The 26,263-nt window shown below is 37.4% G+C and overlaps 1 protein-coding gene across 2 annotated transcripts in view; it reads right to left on the bottom strand.

Moving 5' to 3' along the window:
* LOC109837919 (K(+) efflux antiporter 5-like) overlaps window positions 1-20,920 on the bottom strand; it is a 64,010-nt gene extending 43,090 nt beyond the window's left edge. Inside the window, exons 1-7 of one of the 2 annotated variants that reach the window (XM_020406302.1) lie at window positions 20,513-20,920; window positions 18,620-18,663; window positions 12,308-12,375; window positions 12,121-12,205; window positions 11,932-11,993; window positions 11,706-11,781; window positions 11,526-11,600 (exon numbers count right to left, since the gene is read on the bottom strand). In XM_020406302.1, the coding sequence (XP_020261891.1) occupies window positions 11,526-11,600; window positions 11,706-11,781; window positions 11,932-11,993; window positions 12,121-12,205; window positions 12,308-12,375; window positions 18,620-18,663; window positions 20,513-20,723 (621 nt within the window). In that variant the 5' untranslated portion in view covers window positions 20,724-20,920. Of the gene's footprint in view, window positions 1-11,525; window positions 11,601-11,705; window positions 11,782-11,931; window positions 11,994-12,120; window positions 12,206-12,307; window positions 12,376-18,615; window positions 18,664-20,512 lie in introns of both variants that reach the window. The other variant, XM_020406303.1, reaches the window with a different exon arrangement.

Raw genomic sequence — 26,263 nt, 5'->3', positions numbered from 1 at the left:
ACTTACAAATAACATATAAACTAAAGCCAAAAGTCCATCTATCAATAAAGTTTGCAACACTAAACTGAGGTCACCGATCCAAAATACTAAAATATGTCTACCAAATGCTTGCTTGCTATATTAACACATTGTAACAGTAAAATTTTCAATGAAGTTCAAATGGATTTAAGTAATTTTTTGCAAAAACGAACCTATATATACCCAAATTACTGGTAAGACTTTGCATAGTTTAACCCGAATTTGATATTTACATTTTCTAATAAATAAGTAAATTAACTAAACCAGAACAATCTGCTGTCATAATCCATGTAAATTAGGAGAAGGGGGCTACCCATAATTTTTCCTGTAGTGCAACAAATGGACCACGAACCTATGGTGCATAAAACAATAGAAAAACCTCTGAAGTCAATAATAACTCTAGTTTCATTTGGTTTGTACAATTAAATATAAATTACTGTCCAAGTGTAAACAAAATTCATTTGATAACTCCGGTCAATTCTTTATACAGAATGAGCAACGTCTTCAATAAGAATGGTCATAACTACAGGTAAGGCACATGCATAGTACAGTTCAGGTCAAGAACCAACACAAAACGCATGAAGTTTGTTGGGCATTCTCTCGTAAAAGTTTACATCATCTTGACACAGCCATACTGTCTAGCTGGATTGCTCATAACATCGGCCATTCATGTGCAATTAGAGATGTATTTGGTCCCAAAAAATAGAAGGTTAACACCAATCACTAAAAGGCACGTATACTTGGAACAGTTAGGTTATCTAACAAAAGTGAATTGCAAGGGGTAAATACTTAGCAAAAGATGAATCGCATAAGATCTGTGTGATGCCCAAAAGCTTAGTCCCACCGGTGGGTTGTGGAAAAATAAAAGTGTTTATATAGTGAAGTCAAAGTCTCAAGTGTAGCATTGGTTAGCCAAGTGTGGCAATGGTTTGAGCCAAACCACATACTACACTCAGTAGGTCCTGCGGCTTACACTGCGCTAAGGGGCTCAAAGGGCTTGAGCATGACAAATGATATCAGCGAGATTAGCCTGTCAAGTGTGAACTAGGTGTTGTGTGGGACTAAGTGCTATATCACGTGAGTGCCATGGAAATCACCTCTAGAACTCATAGGAGCCACCTCTAAAATCTACATCGATTGGTGGTGATACTATGGACCAATTATTATGTCACGACAAGAATGCTGCATATGTAAGATGGGGTGATTGTGATGCCCCAAAAGTTCAGTCCTACATCGGTGGCTTTGTGGAACATTAAGTGATTATATAGTGTGTGGTTTTAAATGTTGGCTGACATATCCGATTGGAGGATAAAGCGAAACGAATATGGCCATTTCAAGTAGGATATCGTTTTCAAGGTCTATGTTGGACATGTCGGAGGATGTTGCGGACATATCGGCTAATTTTCAGCCTTGAAACATTAACCTTTTTTTTGAGTTGATAAGTATTGGGGTTTGGATTTAGTACTTAAAACCCAAATCCGATTAATTCTTTTTTTTAGCCTTTATGTTCCCATAGTAACCTGATAGCATATAATACAGATTAGCGCAAAAAAATGTTGCTATCTTTTCCGCCCCGATCTCCTCTCATTCGTCTTCGTCTCTACAAATTAAAATTGTGAATTCATAAAAACGTAATGTAAGCAATAAGTTTGAACCGTAGCTTGAGATCAATCCAAAGTCTAACACTTTATGTCAATTTTATGTAAGGCACTTTACTTTTTGTTAACTTTATGTAAGGCACTTTGAAAGTTCTAGTTTGACAATGTGTATTTTGTTTATTTAATAGCATAATATTCCACTGATCCCTTCAAGAAATGGAAAACAACTTGTGTCTTGATGTTGAATACTCAACTCAACTAAGATAAGCTATGACAAGTGCATTTCATATTGGTGACCAAAACTGAGTAGAAATCCCTCCGATATGGCAATCCAATATTTGGTACATATCCCTAATTTTCTCTATCCGATATGATTTTTAGTTGTCCTACATGAACCCGACATTCGACAGTTAAAACCTTGATATAGTTAAGTAAATATGTTATGAATCTAGGGCATTGCAAGCCTTATCATAAGTTTGATAGAGAATTGGTTAATGTCACTGAAGAGTACATGCATTTACAATAAGTCAACAAAAACCTAGTAAGTGTAGGTACAATACTTTGCTTTGAGAGTTTGATGTCCCATCAATTTATCCCCACATCGGATACTCTTAACTCATATAGATGAGTTTAAATGATAATCCATGTGATTCAAGTAGCAACAATAACTAGTTATTTTAGCAATGACTTTCAATAAGCTAATCCAATTTACTACTAACTTATTTAGTGTTTTGAGATAGGTAGGGATGTAATTTGGAAATTTATGAGGGTAGCATATTCCAAATATTACAAGGGCTTACATACAATTTGTAAATTATAGGAGTGCAACTACACCTCAACTCTAATATCCAAATCTATCGTTGAGTATCAGTTATTTTGTTTTGGAAGTTATCCATGAAAATCATATTGTAATTGGGATGGTCTATTATTTTGTACATTACAATTTGACATATATGATTTTAATAAATCTGTTTTAGACTTCAATAGTTTATAGATAATTAGTTGTTAGTGTTATCTAGAACATTCTTTGCATTATTTTAGGAACATCATTAGCTGTCACTATTGAAACTAAAATTTTTGAAAATAAAATCAAGATATGGTTATTATTGACATCTAATATCTTTGGCCAAAACTGGTAAAAACAGCTGCATTTAAGAGCTACTAAATTCCACCAAAAAAATTCAAAGGGATAATCTCCCATCAACAATTAACAATGTATGACTTGCATTGTAATGCATTAACCTTTAGCTCCTTAACCTTGTTCAAAAATAAAATGAAGTATTAAGAATGTATTCTCATTTTAGTGCATGCTAAGTTATAGCAATGGCACATCCTACATTTTCGTGTCAACTATATGAACATGTTTCTCCATTCAGCTCTCTCTACCTAAAACTATTTTCTCAATTAAAACAAGCAGCACATATCTACTTAACAGCCTCATCACAAGTTCAGCTTTCGCCTACCTCATGTCCTAGTAGCACTAACTTTAATAATCCTAGCTTGCCCTTCTAATTAGCACACCCATTTGTCCAACAAAACACCTCACAAACATTTTCCTCATGTTATGTGTCAATTGATAATTGACATGCACCTCAATTTCCCAAGATATATACTTCCTTTAGCCTTGTTTCTCATTGTTGCTTATTCATCTCACAATCATTATTTATGATAAATCCAATCTCTTTAAGAAATGTTTTTAATTTTGTAACATTCCAAAGCACATTGAACAACTAGCTTTCTATTTGGTCTCTTCTTCTATTTTCCTTTCAACCAGTATGGAAAAAGGATGTTATAATAGAAGGTTAACCAACAACAGACCACATAGGTAAAAAAAAAAGAATTTATTGGTCCAGTTGCTTAGCGAGGTTTGTATTCAAGTCCCTAACAATTTTCCGCACTGCAATTATTCTTACAAAATAAAACATTTGTACCTGTTAGTCACTATACATCTATGTGAAGCTCAAAATCTACACGAAATTACTCTAATTATCTAACAAAACTTTAGCAGGCTAGAGTTACAAATGTCTTACTAACCTCTATGAAGTACTCTCTAAAGCAACTGACCAAGTTTCCATAAATTTTAGTTCTTCATTCTACAACATTCTTCATATTTACGTGATTTTAAGAAGAAACTACCATATAATTAGAACCTGCTTTGTATAGCTTTAGACTATGGTTTAACAGTTCAGGTTTTGGAAGATCTATCAATTTTTTTGCATTAAAATTATTACAACTGCTTTCTACCCTCTGGAAGCAACTCCATGCTTACTTTCCCTGCTTTTCAGTTTCAAACGTGTTTCTATTGAGAAAACACCCAAAGTACGTACTCCAACTATTTTAATGTTAAAAGTTTATGTATGTTCCTTTAACAAAATCAACTGCAGATTGCTAATGCATATTGAAACTACAATAAAGCCAAAAAATACATTCAAATTCCAATGATTTTGACATAAATATAACTATTGTATTTACATGCGGTGACATATTAATAGACTGATGTTTTGAAAATCAAGACACCTCGACAATAGGTACATCTCTCGTTTCCTGAATGCATGTTTAATAAATATAACTAAGTAGTTCTATCATAAAAAACTAAGGAATTCTGTAATGTTATCCATATAAAACCTTAAAGGGATAAATGATTTACTAAAGAATTATTTTTTTCCACATGACTGGCTTAGTCAGATTAGCACAATTTTTCGAAAATAATTTTAAATAACAACAATATATTAGTGAACTGTTTGTCTTATAAGATGATAAAATGTAAAGCAAAAGATTCACACTCAACCCTTCATTTCTAATATTTTCCCAATGGATACAAACATTTCCATCTCCTGATTCACTATAAAGTATAAAGCTTAAAAAAACTATTTGCATAACTCATAATAAAACTGCAAAAAAGAAAAAGAAAAAAAAAACATATTTGACTATGACTAGTTTCTTATCAAAATGAATCAAAGAATAGAAACCCATGCATAAACAGATCATATGATTAACTGGGGGGTGTGCGTGTGCGTATAATTAGAATAATAGAGATTTTCATGTATGTTCAATTACTCACAAGATTAAAGATGACAACTACCAAGTAAAATATACTACAAAGAAGAACAAATCTTTAAATAAAATTATTTCAGTAGAAGTTAACATAAAAATCCATGAACTTAGGTGAAGCGAGAAGCAAGATTAATGACACACTTTGTACAAGAGGAAATGATGAATAATAGTTCTCACATTTTCCACCCAAAAGTCCCTAGCCATAGTTTTTAGGGCAGAAAGGGCTGGCCCTAGATTTGTTATTTATCTCATTAAAAACTCTAATTTGGTTTTGTTTAGTATTCAGTTAAGATGGGCAGGTTTAGAAATTTTATGGTTAGAATAAAATGTTGGGCGAGAAATTTTAGGAGATAGACAACTAAAACAAGATGTCAAGCATGGCACACTCAATTATTATGAGTTATAATGTGTATTTAATATAGAAAATAATGGCTATGTAAGCTAATGGGTAAAAAGATCCCCTAAATTTCAGGTTGGACACATGCACAACCTAAACAATATGTGGATCCACCCTTGCCACGGGACTCGAGATACTTAAATGTTGTATGTTTCTTGGTGTGAACAAGAGTCTTTTGTAACATGGAAATTTGTCTTACATATCGACTAGGCTAAATGGCACAAAATTTCCCATTTTGAACTTATACCATAAGTTGCTTTTTAAGGCACTTAAATACCATAAGTTTCACAAATTTAGCATGTTAACCTTCTGTTCTCTAATTTGGTTTTGTTTAGTATTCAGTTAAGATGGGCAAGTTTGGAAATTTTACAGTTAGAATAAAATGTTGGGCGAGAAAATTTAGGAGATAGATGACTAAAACGAGATGTCAGGCATGGCACACTCAATTATTATGAGTTGTAATGTGTATTTAATATAGAAAATAATGGCTATGTAAGCTAATGGGTAAAAAGATCCCCTAAATTTCAGGTTGGGTACTTGCACAACCTAAACAATATGTGGATCCACCCTTGCCATGGGACTCAAGGTACTTAAATGTTGTACATGTTTCTTGGTGTGAACAAGAGTCTTTTGTAATATAGAAATTTGTCTTACATATCGACTAGGATAAATGGCATTTAAATACCACAAAGTTTCTCATTTTGGCACTCATACCATAAGTTGCTTTTTAAGGCACTTAAATACCATAAGTTTCACAAATTTAGCATGTTAACCTTTTGTTAGTCATGCTTGAAAATATCCCATAGAATATCACCACGTGACTATCACATGACAAATTTAGTTCCACTTTAACCTCATTGATGGCTAAAATTATGATTTCTACCTACGTCGAAGCAATTTAAAAAAATTATCCTTCAATTTGAAACCAAATGTCCAAATTGAATCCCCTTTCTCCTAGTTTTTGCCGACAGCCATAAAATTGAGGTCTAGGGCTTCATCAAACTATGGAATTGATGAAGAGAGCGAGATTGGTTTTGCTATTGTAAGGCATATCAATTTTGGAGACAGCTTAGACAGTGGAGAATTATGGTCGACGGTTTTATGGATGTCCAAACTATCGAATGATGACAAAGTGCAACCATTTTTAATGGAAATATAAGCCCTTTCCTCTCCAAGCTCAAATGTTGATTCGGAAGCTACTATGCGAAAACGATGACTCTAAGGAAGGGGCTGACAATGATGTCAAGAAATTGAGAATAATGGAAGAAATTTGAGAGAGTAGAAGACTGAAACTACTTGAGATGGTAGCATTATTAGGGAGGAGATTTGAGAGAATTAGAGGCTCATTTGATGGAGAAACAAGAACCAAAGGTTTTAAATCAATTTAGGGAGGGGCATTCTTGTCCTTCTGTCAAAACCTAACGGTGTTACCATGATTTCAAGGGTGGACAACTTATGGTGTTTAAGTGCCACGAAAAACAAGTTATGGTATTTAAGTGCAAAAAGGAAAAACTTTGTGATATTTAAGTGTCATTTAGCCTATGAACAACACTATGATACAGAACAAATGAATCAAAATTCAATCAACTACAAGCCTAAATGTTCTAAACATAAGAAAGTAGAAAACCCTTTCTTTTTGTTGATTCTATATCCAAAGTAGATGATACTTAGGGGTTGTTTGCTTGCCAAAAAAAAGAAGGAAATCAAGGAATAGGAAACCTATTTCCTTAAAAATTTGTTTTATAGTTGTTTGGTTGGCTAAAAAAAGAAGGAAATCAAATAATAGGAGATGAGATGAGATGAGTTGTCACCATATTATTGGATGATGTGAGTGATTTTTTAAGAAAAGTTGTTTTGAGGTTGTTTGGTTGGTTAAAAAGAAGGAAATCAAAGAATAGGAAACATATTTCTTATAATAGGTTATTCTCTTGTGTTTGGTTCATTCTTAAAAATAGGAGATGAGATGAGATGAGTTGTCATTAATATTATTGGATGATGTGACCCACACTTAGGGGGGGTTATTCGTTGGTGTAATTTGGTGTAATTTGGGGTAAATTGTTCCAATGGGGTAATTTTACCCAATGGGATAATTGAGTGGGATAAAGTGGGGTAAAATAGGGTAATGGGACAATTTGAGTGGGACAATTTTAGTATGACATCTTTTTATAATATTATATTTATAGCTCAATTAAATTCAAGTTTAATTTGATATAACATCAAATGATTAAATAAATAATAGTTATAATATAAAATAATATTATTTTTAATATTATTTTAATATAAAATATTAAAAATAATATAATAATATTAATATTAATCAATCTTAAATTAATCTGGGTACAAAGAGGATATCACAATATATATCAATGAAATCTGGGCAAAACACACCACATAACATTACATTAATCTGGGTACAACCAAACTCAAATTAATCTGGGCAAATTTTGGACTTACAATCATTTCAACCAACTCAAATTACATATATATCAATGAAATACTATCATGACATAACCTCCAATTGATCATAATATAGCCAAAACACACCACATAACATTATATTAATCTGGGTACAACCAAACCGAATTATACCAATGAAGAACAACCATTTCGCATATCACAATACAAACAATTCTAATTTTGATATTAAAGAACATACAATCAAACATAATATCAAATAAGCATCTCCACTTCCCCATATTAAACTATGTTTCTCAAATTATTTCCCAAATTGGTAACAGGCCAGAGCAATAAGAACAAAATTAACATGCATCAGAATTATAAATTAATTTAAAACCCTCGAAACTGAAATTGTCGACTGAGACTCATCGTCCTCCGTCGACTGAGACTCTTCCCCTCGTTAAACCCCTCATCGTCCTCCGTCGACTGAGACTCATCGTCTTCATCAGGACTCGCCGGTCTCGCCACCGCTTCGAGCTCCTCCTCGTCCTCCACCTCCTCCTCGCTCTTCTGATCGTCGTCGTCAGACTCCGTAGAGTCGCTGGAAGAGATCGTCGGATTCCAAGGGTTTCGCCATGGAGGATTTGGGGGGAAATACACGAGGGATTTGATTTTGGGGGCTCGAAAAGTAAAGGAGGTGTGGGGAAATCCCTTCCAGCGACGACGACGACGACGGAAATCCCTGCTCGGGAACGACGACGACGGAAAAAAAATGGGGTAATTCTGTTCCCCTCTTGTTCCAACGAAAAAAATGGGGTAAATTTGGAGGGTGGCGCTGAGAAGAGCTTATATAGTTGGGGTAATTTGGGGGTAAGTGGGGTATTTGTCCCCCAATTATCCCAACAAACCAATAACACCATAAAATTGGTTCTAGTTCCAAATACCCCAATGAATAACACCAAACATTGGTGTTTCAAAAATTATCCCATTATCCCCTAAATTACACCAATGAATAACCCCCCTTAAGGAAATCAATTTCCTTGTTTTTTTGGAGGAAATGGGTGGAGATGAAATGGAGATGAAATGAGATGAGTTGTCACAATATTATTGGATGATGTGGGTGATTTTTAAAGATGAGATGTGATAGAGATGAGATGAGTTGGATGATGTGACCCATTTCTTTTGTTTGGTTTATTTTATTGGATGATATGAGATGAGTTGTTGGGTGAAAATAATATTTTATTGGATGATGTGGATGAGTTATTGGATGAAAATAATATTTTATTGGATGTTGTGGGTAAGTTTTAGGGATGGAAATGGTGAAAATTGAACTTTTGGAGATTTCCAAGTTACAATTTCCTATTCTTGGTTTTTTAGAAACCAACCAAACAGCCCCTTAGTGCACTCCTCACAGTCACTGTAATACAGAGCAAATGGGTCAAAATTCAATCAACTGCAAGCCTAAATTATCTAAATAGAAGAAAATAGAAAAACTTATTTTTAATTCTAAATCTAAAGCAGATGATACTATTAGGAGTGGAAACGAACCAAATACTTAACAAATAGTTCGGTATTTATTCACTTAAGTATTCTGTCATATTCAATTTGATAGTTCATTTACCCATAAATGAATAGTTTTTACTATCTGTCTCATAACGAATAGAAATTAACCACAGGTATGTTCGATTCGTTTGTTTAATAAACTATTCGTTTACATATTACACTTTAGACCTATAAATTTCAATCAATTTTCTATGCATCCCAAAAGTGTTTTACACATATAGCCTCATATAAGTAGTTTTTTATTTTAAATATTACATTTATCACTAGGTTGCATTTACATTGGTTATATCATGTTTTGACTGCATTATGAAACTAAGTAAGATAACGAATATTTATCAAATATTTACCGAATGTCTACCAAATATGAACCAAATAATTCACAAAAGACTACATAAAAACAATTAACGAATGTTCACAAATAGTTGTCAAATACTTGAATACTAATTGAATCAAATTCGAATACACATTTCCTATTTGTTTTGAATTCGAATACGAATTCAAATGGTTGAATATGAGCTAAAACAAATATTACTATGGTATTCGATTCGAATTCAGTTTGTTCCCACCTCTACTTAGTACACTCCTCACAACCATTGGTTCAAACCTTTGTTGTTAGTGTGACACCCCAAACCAATACAAATATTAATGGAAATGATAATAAAATAAAGGCACGTGGCAGTCAGACACAAGTCCTCCTAACGAGAGGACCTGCAAAGCCTAACTCCAATAAGTTCCGACAAATATGTATTTCCATACATGATCTACGATAAACACTTTATATTGCAAATTGAAGCTTATAATATATATCAACTCCAAATAGCTCCTTACCAAATCATCAGAATATTTGCAACCAACGATCCGATTCACCCCCTAGACTTGATCCCCAAGCCAAACTAATCTGAAAATGTTATTTATATCTGGGCCGGGTTGAGCTTTCCATGCGCTCAGTAAGTGACGTGCATATTCGATAATTTATGTAACTAAAATCATGCAGACAATAGAATATTGTCCAAATAGGGAGTATATAGCAAATATGCAATATCTTTAGAAATCAATTTTTATGCATAGAAATCAAGCAACGTCACATCCTATCTTGACAACTAGACTGCCTACAGCGACAATCTGCCTAAAAAGGCTACCTACCGAGGCGCTCTGCCTTATACGTCATACTCTACCAGACTGCCTACCGCGGCGATCTATCTCGCCCGGACTGCCTACAACGGTGATCTGTCCATTATAATACCATACTCCCTTGGTAGGCTTATGACTTAATTTCTTGGTGTACACAATTAGTCAAAGAACAATGCACTGTATGCCTCAATACAATTCAAATATAATTAGGCAAAACCCACTTATCATGTATAGCCTACAATGGCCAAATCATATATTCATCCATGATGAATTCAGCAAGCATTAACTCATGCTTAAATCAATCATGAAGTACCTTAAAATACTTGAATATGAATTTCATGCTTATGCATCAAAATACATTTGTAAGCAAGTGATAGAGAAAATCATAAATTAAAGAATATGTAACCCACTTGCGTAATGTTTGCATAATCCAGGTTTCTGTGTGGTCTTTCAAGAGCTGCTTCTAGCCCTTATTAAGGTTTCCTACTATCAAGATAATTATCATCCAATTCTACTCATAAAGTGATATCATACAAGTAATTGCACCTAGAATCCACATACATCTAATTATTGATTGAAGCATAGTAATTATATATTCCAAACTTAGGTCCTGTAGATTTAAATGTCACAAGGGTATTTCTGGAATTTCAAAAATTACAGGGGCCTGAAATCTGCAAGGGCATTTCTGTAATCTCTGAAAATCAGCAGGGGCTTAATTGTAATTTCTCTTCTCAAACTACTTTAGTGTAGATTTGTCATAAAACTACAGGGGCCTGAAATCTGCAAGGGCATTTCTCTTTTTTGTTCTGACTGCAGCATTTCTCTTCTTCGTGCTGGCATCCTTTTCTTGTTCTCGTCTTTTGTTGCTGGATTAAGAACACGGAATGGAAGTGAGAGAAAGAGGATTATTTATCGTCCACCTTCTAGAAAGAGATGTATGTCACCTCTCTTTCACAACAACCTGCCACCTCCGCCTACAGTCCACCTCATGCTTACTCAATGGAATATCTCTCTCTCCTCCCATTTCTTGATGCCAGCAACACTATTCATATTTCCACATCATTTATTTTCTATTCCAACAACATATGCATTCCAAATATTTATTAAATCGTATAAATTCATTATCAAATTCATATGAATTATAAATGTCCCAAATAACAATTTGGGTAATACAGTTGGTGCAAATAAAGTGTTTAACTACATTGGCACATAGAAAAAATACTTGAGGATAGTTGATTGAGGAATGCATTTAGTTGCCAGGGAAAAAGGCCCGTCGCCACAGAAGGTCAAACACAAAAGTGCTGAGATCATAACCAAGTATAGGTAGAAGGAACTTGCAGAAATAAATAAAGAATGCCATACTGCACCTGGACCATTTCGCTGATGAAGTTCAGACCACCAGGTCCAATAAGAGATCCCGCAAGCAGGTAACCAACAATAACCTTGCAAATTAACAAAGTAAACGATGAATCCCACAAGCAGAAGAAAGGCGCATATGTTAGATCAAACTTAAATATTTTCTCAATGGGTAAAGGAGCAGTACTAACCGGTTGGCCTAAAAAGGAAAAGAAAATACCGCCAATGGTAGCAGAAACAATTACAACCACCAAATCAGAAATTAACCTGCAAGAATGGCGTAAATCCAAAGCTTAAGTCACAAGAAAATATAAAATTAAACGAAATTTCTCCATAAGAAATCACTTTTCTGCCACTTAATAATTTGATAAGCTGTAATGTATAAGACTAATTTGTAGCAGAATCAGGCAGGTTAACCTCAAATCTACTTGAAGAACTGGATACTTCGATTTACGATTGGACATCACAAATACATTGTCCTGCCAGAAAATGAAAAGAGTCAAGTTTAATCAAATGATATAAGTATGATAATCATGCGCGATTTTAACTTTAGTGTACTTAATAACATTCTTGCTCATATCAGTGGACAAAATTGCTTAAGAAAACCTTTCGATCAATCAAGGTTGTCATATCATCAGAACCCTCGTTTTCCAGTGAGAAAACATCTTTCATATGAAACGATTTAGTTGCACTGCAAGAAAATACGATTAGGATAAAACCAAACAGAAAGGATATTGTATGCTTATCATAGGATGGTATGCTAATATTGATTTTATTTGATAAACATGCATACTTTGTCACTGGAGTATCATTCTTCTTGGACTTCTCATGAGAAATAACAGCCACCGTTTCCAAAACAGCCTGGGATATAATACAGAGAAAAAAATATTACAAACCAAACAAACTACAAATACTGAAGGCATACTAGAATACCATTGTTCATGTCTTAGCATCAGGTATAAGAAATCACAGAATAGAACACTAATTCTGCTCAAATGCAAAGCAGGCCACTACAGCAGTTGCTTGGATAACTACATTGACTAACAATTTATGAAATAGCACCCTCTTACTGCATGTCAAGATGCCTGTCATCAAATACATATATATCCGACAATAAGAAATACCTCTGTAACAAAACTGATGGTATTCACCGAACTCATATACGTAAGAGTTGTAATAGGACAATGACTAATCTTGCTAATTGCCACTCAAAGAACATAATTTCATGAGGATTCCATTGGACAAGATAAAAGCTGCCTCGAGTTTAAAAGCACAATATATTAGAAAGACAATGAGAAGTAAAATACAAAACGAAAGTTCTAAATAAAGGTCTCTAACATGTGAAACACAAGCTATCTGACCATACTTCCACCTGCTAACTTGTTAGACAGACTGCATCAACAACAGACAATAAAACAACTGAGAAAGATTAGTGAAAAATGAACATGGGGATCAATATGATTAATTTTACTGGTGACAAGAAACCCTGGCTAGATCAATCAGGTATTAGGAATGAGGTCCAGAGTTCGAACACTCCCAACCACAGAGGAACAAGATACAGAGTCTAAGCTATCCCACAACTGGGAGTAAACTCTACACTGGGGACCCATGTAAGTAGCACAGGAGAAGCAATACCCATTTGATGGATATTGGGGACAGGGTGACGTAGGCACCAGTCGATCCTTGGACCTCTTAGTCCAAGGACCCAACACCCAACCGCTGGGTCACCTGCAAGGGGTGATCAATATGATTTCTATTAACATAAAGATGGTTCAAATGACTACAACATGCTGGGATGCATATTAGTAGGAGAGGTAAATAGTAATAAAAATCTTGAAAATGACAGTTATGGAAACCGGGGAAAAGGGAGCATGAAAGTAAAGTTGTCTCTTTTGGGTCCATAATATCCTCATGGAGCGAATATTCTTGTGTTGGAGAGAAAGAGGAAGGCTAAAGCTTCAAGGATCAACTCAGAAGTGAAACCGAACATATGCCTGCCAGCAAATATTTTAAGAAAGATATGCAGAATATTACAGTGAATACACCACTATATATGAGTTGGGTAGATCGCTAAAATTGCATGCATGGAGCATCTAGGAGGACCGGCAGCTAACCACTGATATTGTATTACCTGAAGCTCACATCGTCACCCCCTATTGTATACTTAATACTAAAAATGAAGGAAAACAAACACTAACAAACAAACAAAAACAGTCAAAAGTAGAGAAGTATAATGTAAGCTCAGACAGTCAGAGAAAACATAATAAGAGATGCAAACTAGTTCGCAAGCTCAGTGGATTGTTATAATTAAGGAAGGTCAACTGTAAGCATCCTCCTAGAACAGTGCAGTTGATTCCACCGAACAAGCATCCTCATCGAACAGTGCAGCTAATTCCTCCCAACCGCCATCCAATCCACTTTCAAGGTTAATAGCCTCCAGTTTATATTTCATCATTTTGATGCATCTGATCTGCCCATAGCATTGCACAGGCCCATCAAGTAGGCTCTGTGAATAATTTGACTCACGTGCATTGAATTATATAATTTTTAGCCCCTTGTTATCTTTTTTTATACTTTATTGTCTGAATAAATAGAATAGATGATGATTATGTTTCTTCTGCAGGTATAATGAACTGATAAGACTTACAAATAACATCTTCATTACTTGTACTCAGTGTGCCAAATCTTAACAAAAGTTTCTCTTCTGCGTTTAATTTAACCTGACATTACTTATACAGTATATTTTCTTTCGTCATCCTTTGTACTTTCAAGACCATGACATAAGGAAATTAGTTGGGATAGTAATGAGGACAATAATGAGGAGTTTCCTTTTTCTTTGTTATTTGATTTTAGTTCTTCGAAATTTGAATTTTGAATTGTAATTTAATTTTAATAGTTTAGATTTGAATTTCGAATTAGGTTTAGATTTACTAGTTAATAATTGTGAGAGATTTGATTTTGTGAGATTTTGAAAAATCTGTAATTTTTCTCTATTTAAGGGATAGATGTAATCAAGGAATGATATTATTGAATATTGAATGAAAAATTGTGTTAGCTAAATCCGGTGTGAAGCCTTGGGTGTGAAACCCTAGGTCGTTCCCTGTTTCTTCTTCCCACAGCTGACTTTTCTTTCTCCTCCACGTAAAGCAACTCAGCCGCCCAACTCCAATCTCCTCTTCGTTCCCAAAACAATCGCCTCCCTGACCACTCCTCTTCAACTCCCGTACAAACCCCAATTCCAACTCCACTCCAACAAACGTCGCCACCAATCCCATCTCCCTGCAGCCGCGCCACTAGCCGCCCTTCCTCCTCCCTCTCCCTCGCTCCCTATCTTCATCTTCTTCACCCCCGACTAAATCGAACCCCCCAATCTTTCCCTGCCCCTCCTACACCCTTTAAGCAGCAACATCCTCCCTTGCTTCTTTTCTCCTCCACAACCAAACAAGCCCTAGCCCTTTCCCCATCCTCCTTTCCACCGACCAGATCTCAGACTAGGTCCCAGCAGCCTACTTTCAGATCTCGACCCACCGCCGATCCACTTCTCCGCTAGTCCACTTCGTCGACTCCATGTTCGACGCCATTACCCATGTCGCTGTCCAGTTTGACGCCCTCGCATAGCTATCCAGTCGACGCCACCATCATCACATCATCTAGTCGACGTCGTTATCCTTGTTGGCACTCAGTTCGTCGCCTTCGACGTCAGTCAGTTTGGCGGCGTCGCACACGTCGTGTCTGTTCACACCGACGAATGTTTCGCTTTCTTTAATTTTCTATTTATCTCATTTGTTAGTTAATTGCATGAGTATATTGTCTCTAAACTATTATCACATATTCATTGCTTAGTTCATACTTGTGAGTTGAAAGTAACTGAGGATGTGACTGTGACACTTTGATTTTGATTTTGGAATGTGCGCAATGATAATGAATACTATGATTACATTGTTTGAGATTAAAATTGTTCATGATTATCGATGCAAGTCTTGTTAAATCCATCTGTCACGTTAATTGTTTTGAATTTAATTTCCTGCCAAAGATCATGAATTTTGGCAAGACGGTGCATTATTCGACTTAGATCGTTGATTCAGATAGACCTCCTGCCCCGTTTCGCATCATTTTTTGTATCAGAACATGATTTTAGGTTAGAAAATTTATTTTTAATTGAGTCTTTTATTTGATATAAAAAATATATATCACCAGTCATTTCACTTAGCTGTTAGTGCATCCCATTCATATCCTTTTAGTTGTAGTGCAATCCCACTCGCACAGGTCTACCATATCGATTAGAAGAGTCAAGTGACTAGAGAATCCAGCATGTCTCCTGAAGTCCTGAAGAAATTCGCTAAACTAGTAGCATAATTTGATACCATAGCAAATTTCCAGAAGGAAACCAACGAAAGGATTGCTAGGCTCGCAGGAGCATGTGTTGCAACTCCGCCTCCACAAGCTCAAGGTCATAAGCACATCGTTCATCGACCCCCACCTTAACATGTGTCTGATCCACCAACCTTTGATGGTAGGCTCGACCTACAAGCTTTTTTGGAGTTGACTGAAGTTCAATACAATGACAACACTCTGATTATTCCCCAAGCTACCCCTCCGATTACAGAGTTCATTGATGTTATCCCTAAAGTTATTCATGAAATTGAAAATTCAACCCCTCCTAAACTCCCTCCCGTGATTAAAAACGTTATTGATATTCCCCACGAAGTCCTCCCGAACAAACATAACACCCAACATGTTCCTGTATTGGCTCTTGAAGCGATTAACTCAGATATCTATATGGAAGTTGAAACTCAAACTGAGCATAGTGAAACAGCTACCATATTAGATATCAAATCCCCATGCATTGTCCTGATAGTCACTCACACATACACTGATCCTTTTGAAAATATATAGTGATTAGGGATATAAGTTTGAGCACGAGTGTTTTCATTCTCTCTCATGTTAATCGCACAAAAACACTCCTCATGCACGCACTTGTTTGCATGTTCCTCACTATCACTGCTAGAACAAGAAATTTGTCATTCATATTCATGAAGGAACGCCTAATTATTCCATTTGATAGAGGACGTCATGCACTTTAGACACTTTGTTGAGTTTACATCTGCCATTGATCACATTGTTCGAGTCTGCATTTCATACATAGTCATTTGAGTTGATTTGCATCATTTTGTTTTGATTTGCATTTACATAGTCATTTGAGTTGATTTGCATCATTTTGTTTTGATTTGCATTGATCATATATTAGGGAATCAGTGATCTAATTTGAATAAATACATCTTGTTTTGATTTGCATTGATCATATATTAGGGAATCAGTGATCTAATTTGAATAAATACATCGTTAACTAAAATGTATGATATGAAGTCAGGACATAATTTAAAATTGTTAATGCTGATATTTTTTAAATGGTTTGGACTTGTCCAATCCAGTTCTTTTATAGCTGTTTGAGATTTGACATGATATTTATCATTATTTTAAAAAACCTCTGCCTAATCCGCTTAGGCGTACGCCTAGACCTAGGCGGTACCTAGACCTAGGCGGTACCTAGGCCGCCTAACTAGCGCCTAGCGTCTAGACGGTATTTAGGCTGCCCACCTAGATTTTACGAGCGTTTAGGAGAGCATTGTCTGCTTACGTAGATTGCACTCTGTAGACCTTGATTGTGATTTTATGTGTCGTAGCCTATACGTCCTCCAAACTCCATTAACCTCCAAATATGAACATCTCCACTACCTCCTCCAACCTTCAACAAAACCTCATCGACCGCCACTTAAATGAAGAAAGAAAAAAAACGTCCAGAAACCGCTTAGGCGCCCGCTTAGGCGACTAAGCGCTGGGCGCCAAGTCCGACGCTTAGAAACGCCCAACATTTAATGTAACATTGATATTTATGAACTTTTTCAACTCTTGAAATAATTAATAGCAACATTCATATTTGATCATATAATTCTACTCTCAATATTGATTGATTAAGCATTTCACAATTTTATTAGCAGTCCACTGATATAAGTCTGACCCTAGCCTATTGTTACTGAGAGTTCTTTCACTTTAACTCAGTTTTATATATTAACACATGCAACAGTGAATTTTAATAATATTTTAGATGGTGAATTTACAATCCAATCTAGCTAATGATTTGAGATGCAGGAAAGTAACTGACAGCAAATTAAAATGCAGACAAAGTATATTAAAGATGACAAGTTCCTGCAGCTAACTCGACAGAGTCGAGTTTTCTCCCACTCGGGGAGAATAATGAGGACAATAATGAGTTTCCTTTTTCTTTGATATTTGATTTTAGTTCTTCGAAATTTGAATTTTGAATTGTAATTTAATTTTAATAGTTTAGATTTGAATTTCGAATTAGGTTTAGATTTAGTAGTTAATAATTGTGAGAGATTTGATTTTGTGAGATTTTGAAAAATCTGTAATTTTTGTGAGATTTTGTGAGATTTTGAAATTTTATGGAATTAATCTGTTGTGTTATCGATACTATTACGTATCATTTTGAATAATACATTGTATTATTTTTGCTATTACGTATTATTTCGTGTATTATGTTGAATTATTAATTACGTATTATTTGTGTAAATTATTGTATTATTTTAATTATTTCGTATCGGCTGTCGTATTTAGTACAACTGGTATATTTTATTATATAGATAATTATTCCATAATTATTTGATTTTAAATGTAAATAAATATATTTTTTATTTTTAATTATTCTCGTTTAATTGTACAATAGGTGAATATTTCAACTATTTTATATCAATTGTTGTATTAACACAACAGGTACGTTTTTGTTTGTAGATAATTATTCTGTAATTAGTTAATTTTTTAAGTACCCATAAGTAATTAATTTAATTATTTAGTTAAATACCAAAACCCTAATTTTCTTATATATATGATTGAGTGTCCCCAACACACATCAATATAAGTGTAGTGATTTAACTACCCTAGGATACACTAGCTCCTAAATATTAATTATTAAAAGCTATGGTCTAAGATACTTTAGAGCTCAAAATGCTAGAAACTAAATCCTTCACTAAGAAAACCACACTTCAACAATATTCTAACAAGTGTTTAAGAAGCAAGTCACACCTACTTGATGATCTGTGACACTGTTGTTGAAGCTACTTGCATCAGGAGCTGACAAAATAAAATGTCATCTGGTTAGTATTATTTATTACCAAAAAGTATTTATGACGCAAGTTGAAAGTAAATGGCATCCACATAAAATAGTTGCAAGACTTGAAAACAGTTCAGTAAAACTAATGAAACTACATATTTACTGATAGAAAAAGTGGGTATTTATGGTATCAGTTTTATATAGTGTGAACCTTCACAAGCTATGATGACGAATTTAAGTTTATAAACATATGTTTCTAGTAGATATATGCCATCGTCAAAACACATGCTACAACCAAAGAGTTAAGAGCAAAACAACAGCAACAAAGAAAATAAAGTGTGTGACTGCATAAAACGTCTTTTCGCTATTCATGTTTGCCTAACACCTCTCGGCTATATTAATTAGATTAGAGTTATTGAATCATGTTTTACTGCCAAACACCAATTGTATTTAGATAAACCTCTAGCATCAAAACCTCAACTACGTTTTTGATAAGATATGCTTTGAGAATTGGGGTGTGTTACAAGAGGAAGAAAACTGTTCATCAAATAACAAATTAGAACTGTCTGTTCAGTAACAAGCTTTACAAATTGCAAGAATAATTATTATCTTGGTACAGATTGAATTTCAAAAACAAAAAGTAGTCTTCATTCTGCTAAATATGTGAAACACAAGAGTAGATATGGTTTCTCAATTCTAATCCAACTTCTCTGATCCAAACACTTAAGCCAGGTTGATTAAGCATTTTCTACAAGAGAGATAAAAATATGGATAATGTATCCTACTTTCCTTGCAACAAAAAATTCCTTGTCCATAAACAAAGAAAGCTTAATTTGATGCAGGTATAGCACATAAATTCTTCCTACAATAGTCAAAGCTGATATAGGTATATTTTGATCAGTTTTAGATCTTTTTCAGAAAGATCATATAGAAACATACGGGCAATAGAAAATAAAACAATTTAAATATGCAAACAGAAAAAGGGAATGAGTTTTCGTACAGCAAAGTGTAATCTCGATCCTTTCATGTTAGGGTAAATTGCATCCCCCACCCCCCAAAAAAAAAACTCAACTGTACATCCACTTTCAACACCCTTCACCTCATTTACTAGCACTTCACCCCCTTAATTCATGAGAATAGAGGTATGACTTATAATGTATCTTTGTAAACATGGCAATCCAGAGGTATTGAGTGCTAGTATATAAGTTGAGTGGTATTAGTCCAACTAATGGCATATCTAAGGGGAGTTATGTGCAACTCACCTTTTATTTTACTAGTGAATAAACTAGAATAGGTGTTTGCTTTTTTTTCGCCTAAAGTTTAAAAGAAAAGATTTTATCTCCCGTTGTAAGAGTGGAGGAACTATATAGAATGCATCTGCTTTTTTTTTGTTGGCCATTCACATAATTAAAACTATGAGGACATGAATCAATACAAAGAGGTTCAGCTATGTAAGATTCTCCAAGAATTGCAAATAAAAGATTTACAGCAATTCATCAAATTTCCCATCATCATTTAGCATCTATCATAGACCTCGGGTCTCCTAAATGAGTACTAAGCATCATGTATAAATGGCTAAAATTATTCTCATATAGCATCACAAACCACTGACTGAAAACGAATCCCTATATAAACAATACAAGAAATTCCTTGAATATTGACAAGCATTAATTCATACAAGAGTATTAACAAAAAAATATCTTTTTTTCCTTACTACAATCAGACGCGAATAAATTAATAGAAATCCAGAGCTAATTAGGGATTATTTAAGATAGTCTACTATATCGATCCTCAAGAACATCAACGAACTCGGAACAAATCTCAGGAACCGAATTAACAAAGAAAGAGGAGATCGCCAAAAAAATCAACCTTCAGGCGAGTCGTTTTCAGAGAACTCCTTCTCTAGCACGCGATCGAACATATCGGCGATACTTCCGTCATTTCCACTACTGTTACGAGCAGGGTCCATGGCGAGATTCCCATAAAACCTCGCCATTGTCTCTTTATCCGGCCTTGCCCTCAAAATAGGCGGCGAGATCAGAACGAGGCAGATCAAGAACAGATCCATCGAAATTGCCATTGGATCGAAATTGCGAGGAGAGCTACCGACGAACAACAATTAACGAAGAGATTCGAATAGAGTAGTCATTTGGAGGGAAGGAAGCAAGGCTAGGGTTTGGTTAATGGAGAATGGGTGTCGTTGAAGAGGCTACGCCTTCTCCGGGGCCTTGACAGGTAGGTAAACCTTCAGGCTCGGGTGCCCCGCGGGTCAATGGGATCGATTTGTTTCGATTTATTTAGGAAGAAATTTTTGATTTAAACCCATTCTAACTTTTATTTTTAGAAACCGACCCACTCCCATTTTAATTACAAAAACCGATCCATTTCGTGGTCATATCAGTATCGTGACCATGAAATGGATCAGTTTTTTTTTAATCTCGCCTCTAAATAGTCGGGATTGCTAACCCCGACTATTATGGACGCTCTGGCCAAAATACAGGCTAAATTAGTCGAGGTTGGCAACCCCGACTAATTTAGCACTCTGTCTAATTGGTCGGGGTTAGGAACTCCGACCAACTTGAAAGCCTTTTCGAAATAGTTGGGGTTCAACCCTAATCATTTAGTAGAAACTTTCCACGCAAAAGAGGTGAGAGTTGGCTAAGGCAAAATAGTCGAGGTTGGGAACCCCGACCATTTCGTGTAGGTGCATAAAATGGTCGGGGTTGGGTTCCCAACTCCGACTATTTTGCAGAGCTCTTCCTGCCCACTTTCAGCTGGAAATCAAACTCTTGTTAGTACATATCAATCCACCAACTAATGATACACATTTATCAATCTACAATGCAATCACAATCACAAATAACACATATCAATCCATAATCGCAAACATTCATTTCACTTACTAAAAATCCATATTCAGTCGGATACATATCATGCAATTCACATACTAATAATCAATACTCAATTGGATACATAATATTCAGTTTCAAACAAAAAAATTCTATCAAGTATATCGAAACTTAACAAATATTTACAACTCCCTTTCCCTCTCCCTCTCCCTCTCCCTCTTCTTCCTCTCCCCCTTCCCCGTTCACCTTCGATGTGAGCTCGGATGCCGGTTGTGTGTGAAGTTAGGAGTGCATGACATCCTCGTCGACTCGAATCGGCTGTGAACATTCGGCTTAAGCCTGCTGTGAGCCACCAGCTTCGTCATGTGCACGGCTTGAGCCTGCCCCCCATGTGTCCTCGGAACCGTCGACACTCGTACTTGTAGGCATATAAAATTGCTTATAGGTCCCTTAGCACAGCTCGGCACAAACCGACGAACCAACGAGGCGACGAATCACACGCAAGCAACGGAATAAGTCCATTCGCGTTCGGAATCAAGCCAAGTGTTGAAGAGTCAACGAGTCATCCAACCAAGAGCGGACTCGGACGAATCACGATCGAATCAAGATCAATTTCGGACTCGAACTCCCCAAGGCACAGTGAGGGTAGCCTATAAATAGGCCCCCTTTTGTTCATTTTCAAAGGTTGGACTTTTGAAAGTCGAAACTCTGCCGGATTGAAGATCGAGCTCGGAGTTTTGAAGACTTGAGGACTTGAAGATTCAGATCTGATTCTCGGCGAGCGTCTACGTCACAAAAGGCAGGAGCTCGAGAGAGGTAAAAGCTCAAATCTGAGATCTACACGAAACTACACTCCGGATCTAAGCTTGGTCTTAGATCCCGAGATCCGAGCGATTATTTCCTTAGTGAACTAATCCCTCCCGGCTATTATTCCCTTCGTGGAATAATACCCGTCAAATCGTGTAGATCCGACCGGATCTAGATCGCGCGGTGGTCCACGGATTAACCCCGGCATTGGCAAAGAACCCACAAAAGCGAGCGACCGCAAAACAGGAGCTCGCGATTTGTTCACAAGGAGAAAGTTGTAATTTTTCTTTATTTTCTTTGATTTCGTTGTAACCGGATCTAAAAAAGACCGGATCTTTTGTAACCACAAAAAGTTGTTATTTTGAGATCACAATGACATCAATGAAGAAAACGATTTTCCCCGCGAACAATGACTATCTCACAGAAGATCACGACATGGGAGTTATGTAGATTTTGACTTGGCACTGTACTTATGTTCTGAGATTAGTTGTATTTCTTTTATTATTGTTTTCTATACTAGAACCTCGGGTTTGGTGTTTAGAGATTTACAATTGGAGATACAAGGTATATACATGAGGGTTTCCTTGTTTGGATTATTTCGCTCGACGTACCTATGCTCGTGTTGTAAATTTCTAAATACTAAAATCCTCTTTAGTAAGATCAATGATTTTAGAGTTGCGTCAAGTGAAGTTCCACCGGCCTCCAACCAGGTCAACCTTACTCCCGCCGACGCCTCCACCATTGAGGGCGTTGTGACTCTCTCAAAGAGAGCCCGCCAGAGGCGTCGTCAACGCCTTGCGCAGCAACTCGCCAAGGCGATGGAGTCTACAGACGGATTCCGCTACAACGCGGATTTGAAGGACAGAAGAGGCAAACAGCCTCAACCACCAATGAACGGCGACTCCTCCAAGCCGCCAAAGAACGAATGGGTCCGCGTCAAACAGAACCGTTCGACACTTGAGGAGCGTATCCGCAAGCGCCGCGCGATGTCAGCACAGGCACGGGCTAAAGTCCAGGAAGCCCGTAGAAGACTGCAAAAGGAGGTGACGAAGAAGCCACCACCAACCCACCAAGTCTGGAAGCCGAAGTCTGAAGTGGCGACTCAGGCCAAAAAGCAACCATCGCAGCCTTCTAAGCAAGGTCAAACTCCGGCGAATCAACCAAAGTCGCCGTTAATTCCTATGGCTACTCCGGGAGATCATGCAGAATCATCCCGAAGGAGGAAGCCAGTTTTGGAGCGCCTCAAAGTTCCAGTTCACGAGCGTTTGGGCCCAATGAAGAAGCCCAGAACGACTCAACACGTTGGGGGTCACCGTCACCTCCAGTATGACAAAGAGCTCAAGGCAACTGCGCGCACCAATTTGCGCATCGAAGTCCAAGAGCACACTGAAGACGCGCCCACAAAGGCACGTTTCGAGGCGTGTAACTTTTGAAAGCCCAAAGAAGGCGATCCAACCTCAGATGGAAACATTATCATCTGATAGTGATAGTGTTATACCTGAGAAGTCGTGCCCGCACACGATAGGTTACTCCGACTGTCAAAATGATGAGTTGTACTATCGTGCTGGGGGTACGAATAGAACCAGGAAGAGGAGTCCCCGAGAACAGGAAATTCAATGCCCCTGTTCCAAACTCATTCGGGCGGTATTGTCTGAATGCAACTGCATCAAGGCGGTCCCCGAAAGAGTTTCAGTTTTTGAAAGACTCAGTGCGGAGACGCCAAAACCCAGGCCTAGGCGTTTTCAACGAAGAAGAAGGATGATTGAAGACGGAGAATTTCCGAGGGTCACCACCAACATGACCAGCAAGGGGACATCGGCACAGGATGATTTCGAGTCGATTCTGAGAGCCTCCCGGCCTAGAACCCGTCTGCAATCCGGAACCATCAAGCGAACAACCTACGGTAGGGTTCGGACAAGACTCCCTTCAGAGGATGAAGAATCTGATGCTGGCTCCGCTGTCGCCTCAGACAATACAGTATCCAGCGAAGGGCAACCCCGCGAATCACTGATGATAAGCGCGGAGCAAGTGGCCAAAATGCTTGAAGATGCCTTAGCTAAACAGCAGGAAACCTTCAGGTTCGAGATGCAGATGGCCATGCAGAACATGAGAGAAATGCATGACCAACAAATCCAAGCACTGGCGAACCAACAGTGAATCTGGAAGACGAGGATACGAATGAAGCTCGTAATACCAATAATCCTCCCGTCAATGCAGGGGGTGGTAATGAAAATGCTGGTGAAAACACAGATGAAAATCTGAAATTTAAAAATCTCGAGAGCAAAATCAATACATTGATTTCCGCTCAAGAGATGAAAAAGACGGGCATTCCTTGTCCATACCCAAGAGAGTGGGAATCAATCCCATATCCGGCGAAGTTCAACCTAATTAACTTCACGCCATTTAATGGGATGGGTTCACCCACTCAGCATGTGATTTATTTCAAATCACACCTGGGGGTATCATTTGATTTACTTCAAATCGCACTTGGGGGTAATCTCCGGTAATGAGCCTCTGATGGTGCGGTCATTCGTCGGCACTCTTCGCGGAGCCGCCTTCGATTGGTATCGCCGCCTCAAGCCAGGAAGCATAAACAGCTGGGACGACATGGAGACGAAGTTCCTTACAAATTTCTTCGACGACGACACCGAGATCTCTATCGGATCGCTGCTCGATGAGAAGCAAAAAGACGGGGAGTTAGTCGACACCTTCGTCAAAAGGTTCCGGAACAAGGCGATGAATTGCCGGGACCCGATCACAGAGGAGTTCATCCTCCAAACTTACCACAACAACCTCGCGTTGGACGTGTTGGAAGCAATGGGAACAGCACCGTCTGACACTTGGAAAGACTTGAAGGTGCGCGGTGAACAAGCCGAACGCTTCCTTAAAAGGAAGAAGGCCGAAAGGAACCAACCGACGGTTAATCTGCTGGACTCAAACTTCGCTTCCCGTGGTAAGGGCAAAGCACCTGCAGCTGCTGGTGGTGCTAATCAAGCGTCACAACAGCAATCCCGAAGGCAGCAGAAGACTTCGGGTCCGAGACTCCAGAGAGAGTATTCCTTCAAGGACGAAGACGTTCCAACCATCTTCGAATCGCTCCTCGAAGGCAACAAGATCAAGCTACCACCTATCACGAATCAGGAGGAAGCTGATAACACTACGGACCCAAAGTACTGTGCATACCACAGAAGGGTTGTTCATCCCACCAAGGATTGCTTTGCTCTCAGGAATAGCATTCAGACCTTGGTCGAAGCCGGCGTTATAACGCTAAGGTAAGCCAAATAAAAACGGCAAAACTCCGACCGGTATAAGAGTATAAACTGCTTCCTGACACTCCAAAGAGTATACGAGTATAAACTGTTTCTCAACACTCCGAAAAGTATACGAGTATAAACTGCTTCTTAATACTCCAATAGGTATATGAGTCTAAACTGTTTCCCCACTTTTGACGGGAAGTTCCTGGAGAATATTAAGCTAATATTCTTAAGGATAACCCGGTTAGTTAACTGATAATAATGTCCGAACCAGTTCCGCAGAGGAAACTGGGGGTGGACGATTTATGTAACGGGAAGTTCCCAAAACCACAGCAATGTAATGAATAAGGACTCCCATTCACCACATGGACAGCGCCAAAAGGGACTTGTGCCACACACAGCCCCAAACGGCGAAATCCTATGGGTTCATCCTGATCTTATTGAAGATGAGCAGTGGGCGACTTCTTCGAGAAGAAAGGACAAAGGCAAATCCTGCAATGCTACATCCGCAATCTTCGAGGAGGATGGCGACGAAGCCCCTACTTTCCCGCTCTCTGAAGAAGAACAAGAAGTCTTCGCCACTAGGAGCGGAAATCAGTATCACTACAACTATCCGCCACCTAGTGAGCAGGGGGTGAACAAACGGGGACCAGCCAAAACTCTCACAGAGATGGGGGTGATTACGAGTCCCACACCGGGTAAAGAAGCTC

Source organism: Asparagus officinalis, chromosome 4 (genome assembly GCF_001876935.1).
Source record: "Asparagus officinalis chromosome 4, Aspof.V1, whole genome shotgun sequence".
Classification (NCBI taxonomy): Eukaryota; Viridiplantae; Streptophyta; class Magnoliopsida; order Asparagales; family Asparagaceae; genus Asparagus; species Asparagus officinalis.
The sequence above is the reverse complement of the archived record's forward strand: the minus strand, read 5'-3'. Positions and strand labels throughout refer to the sequence as shown.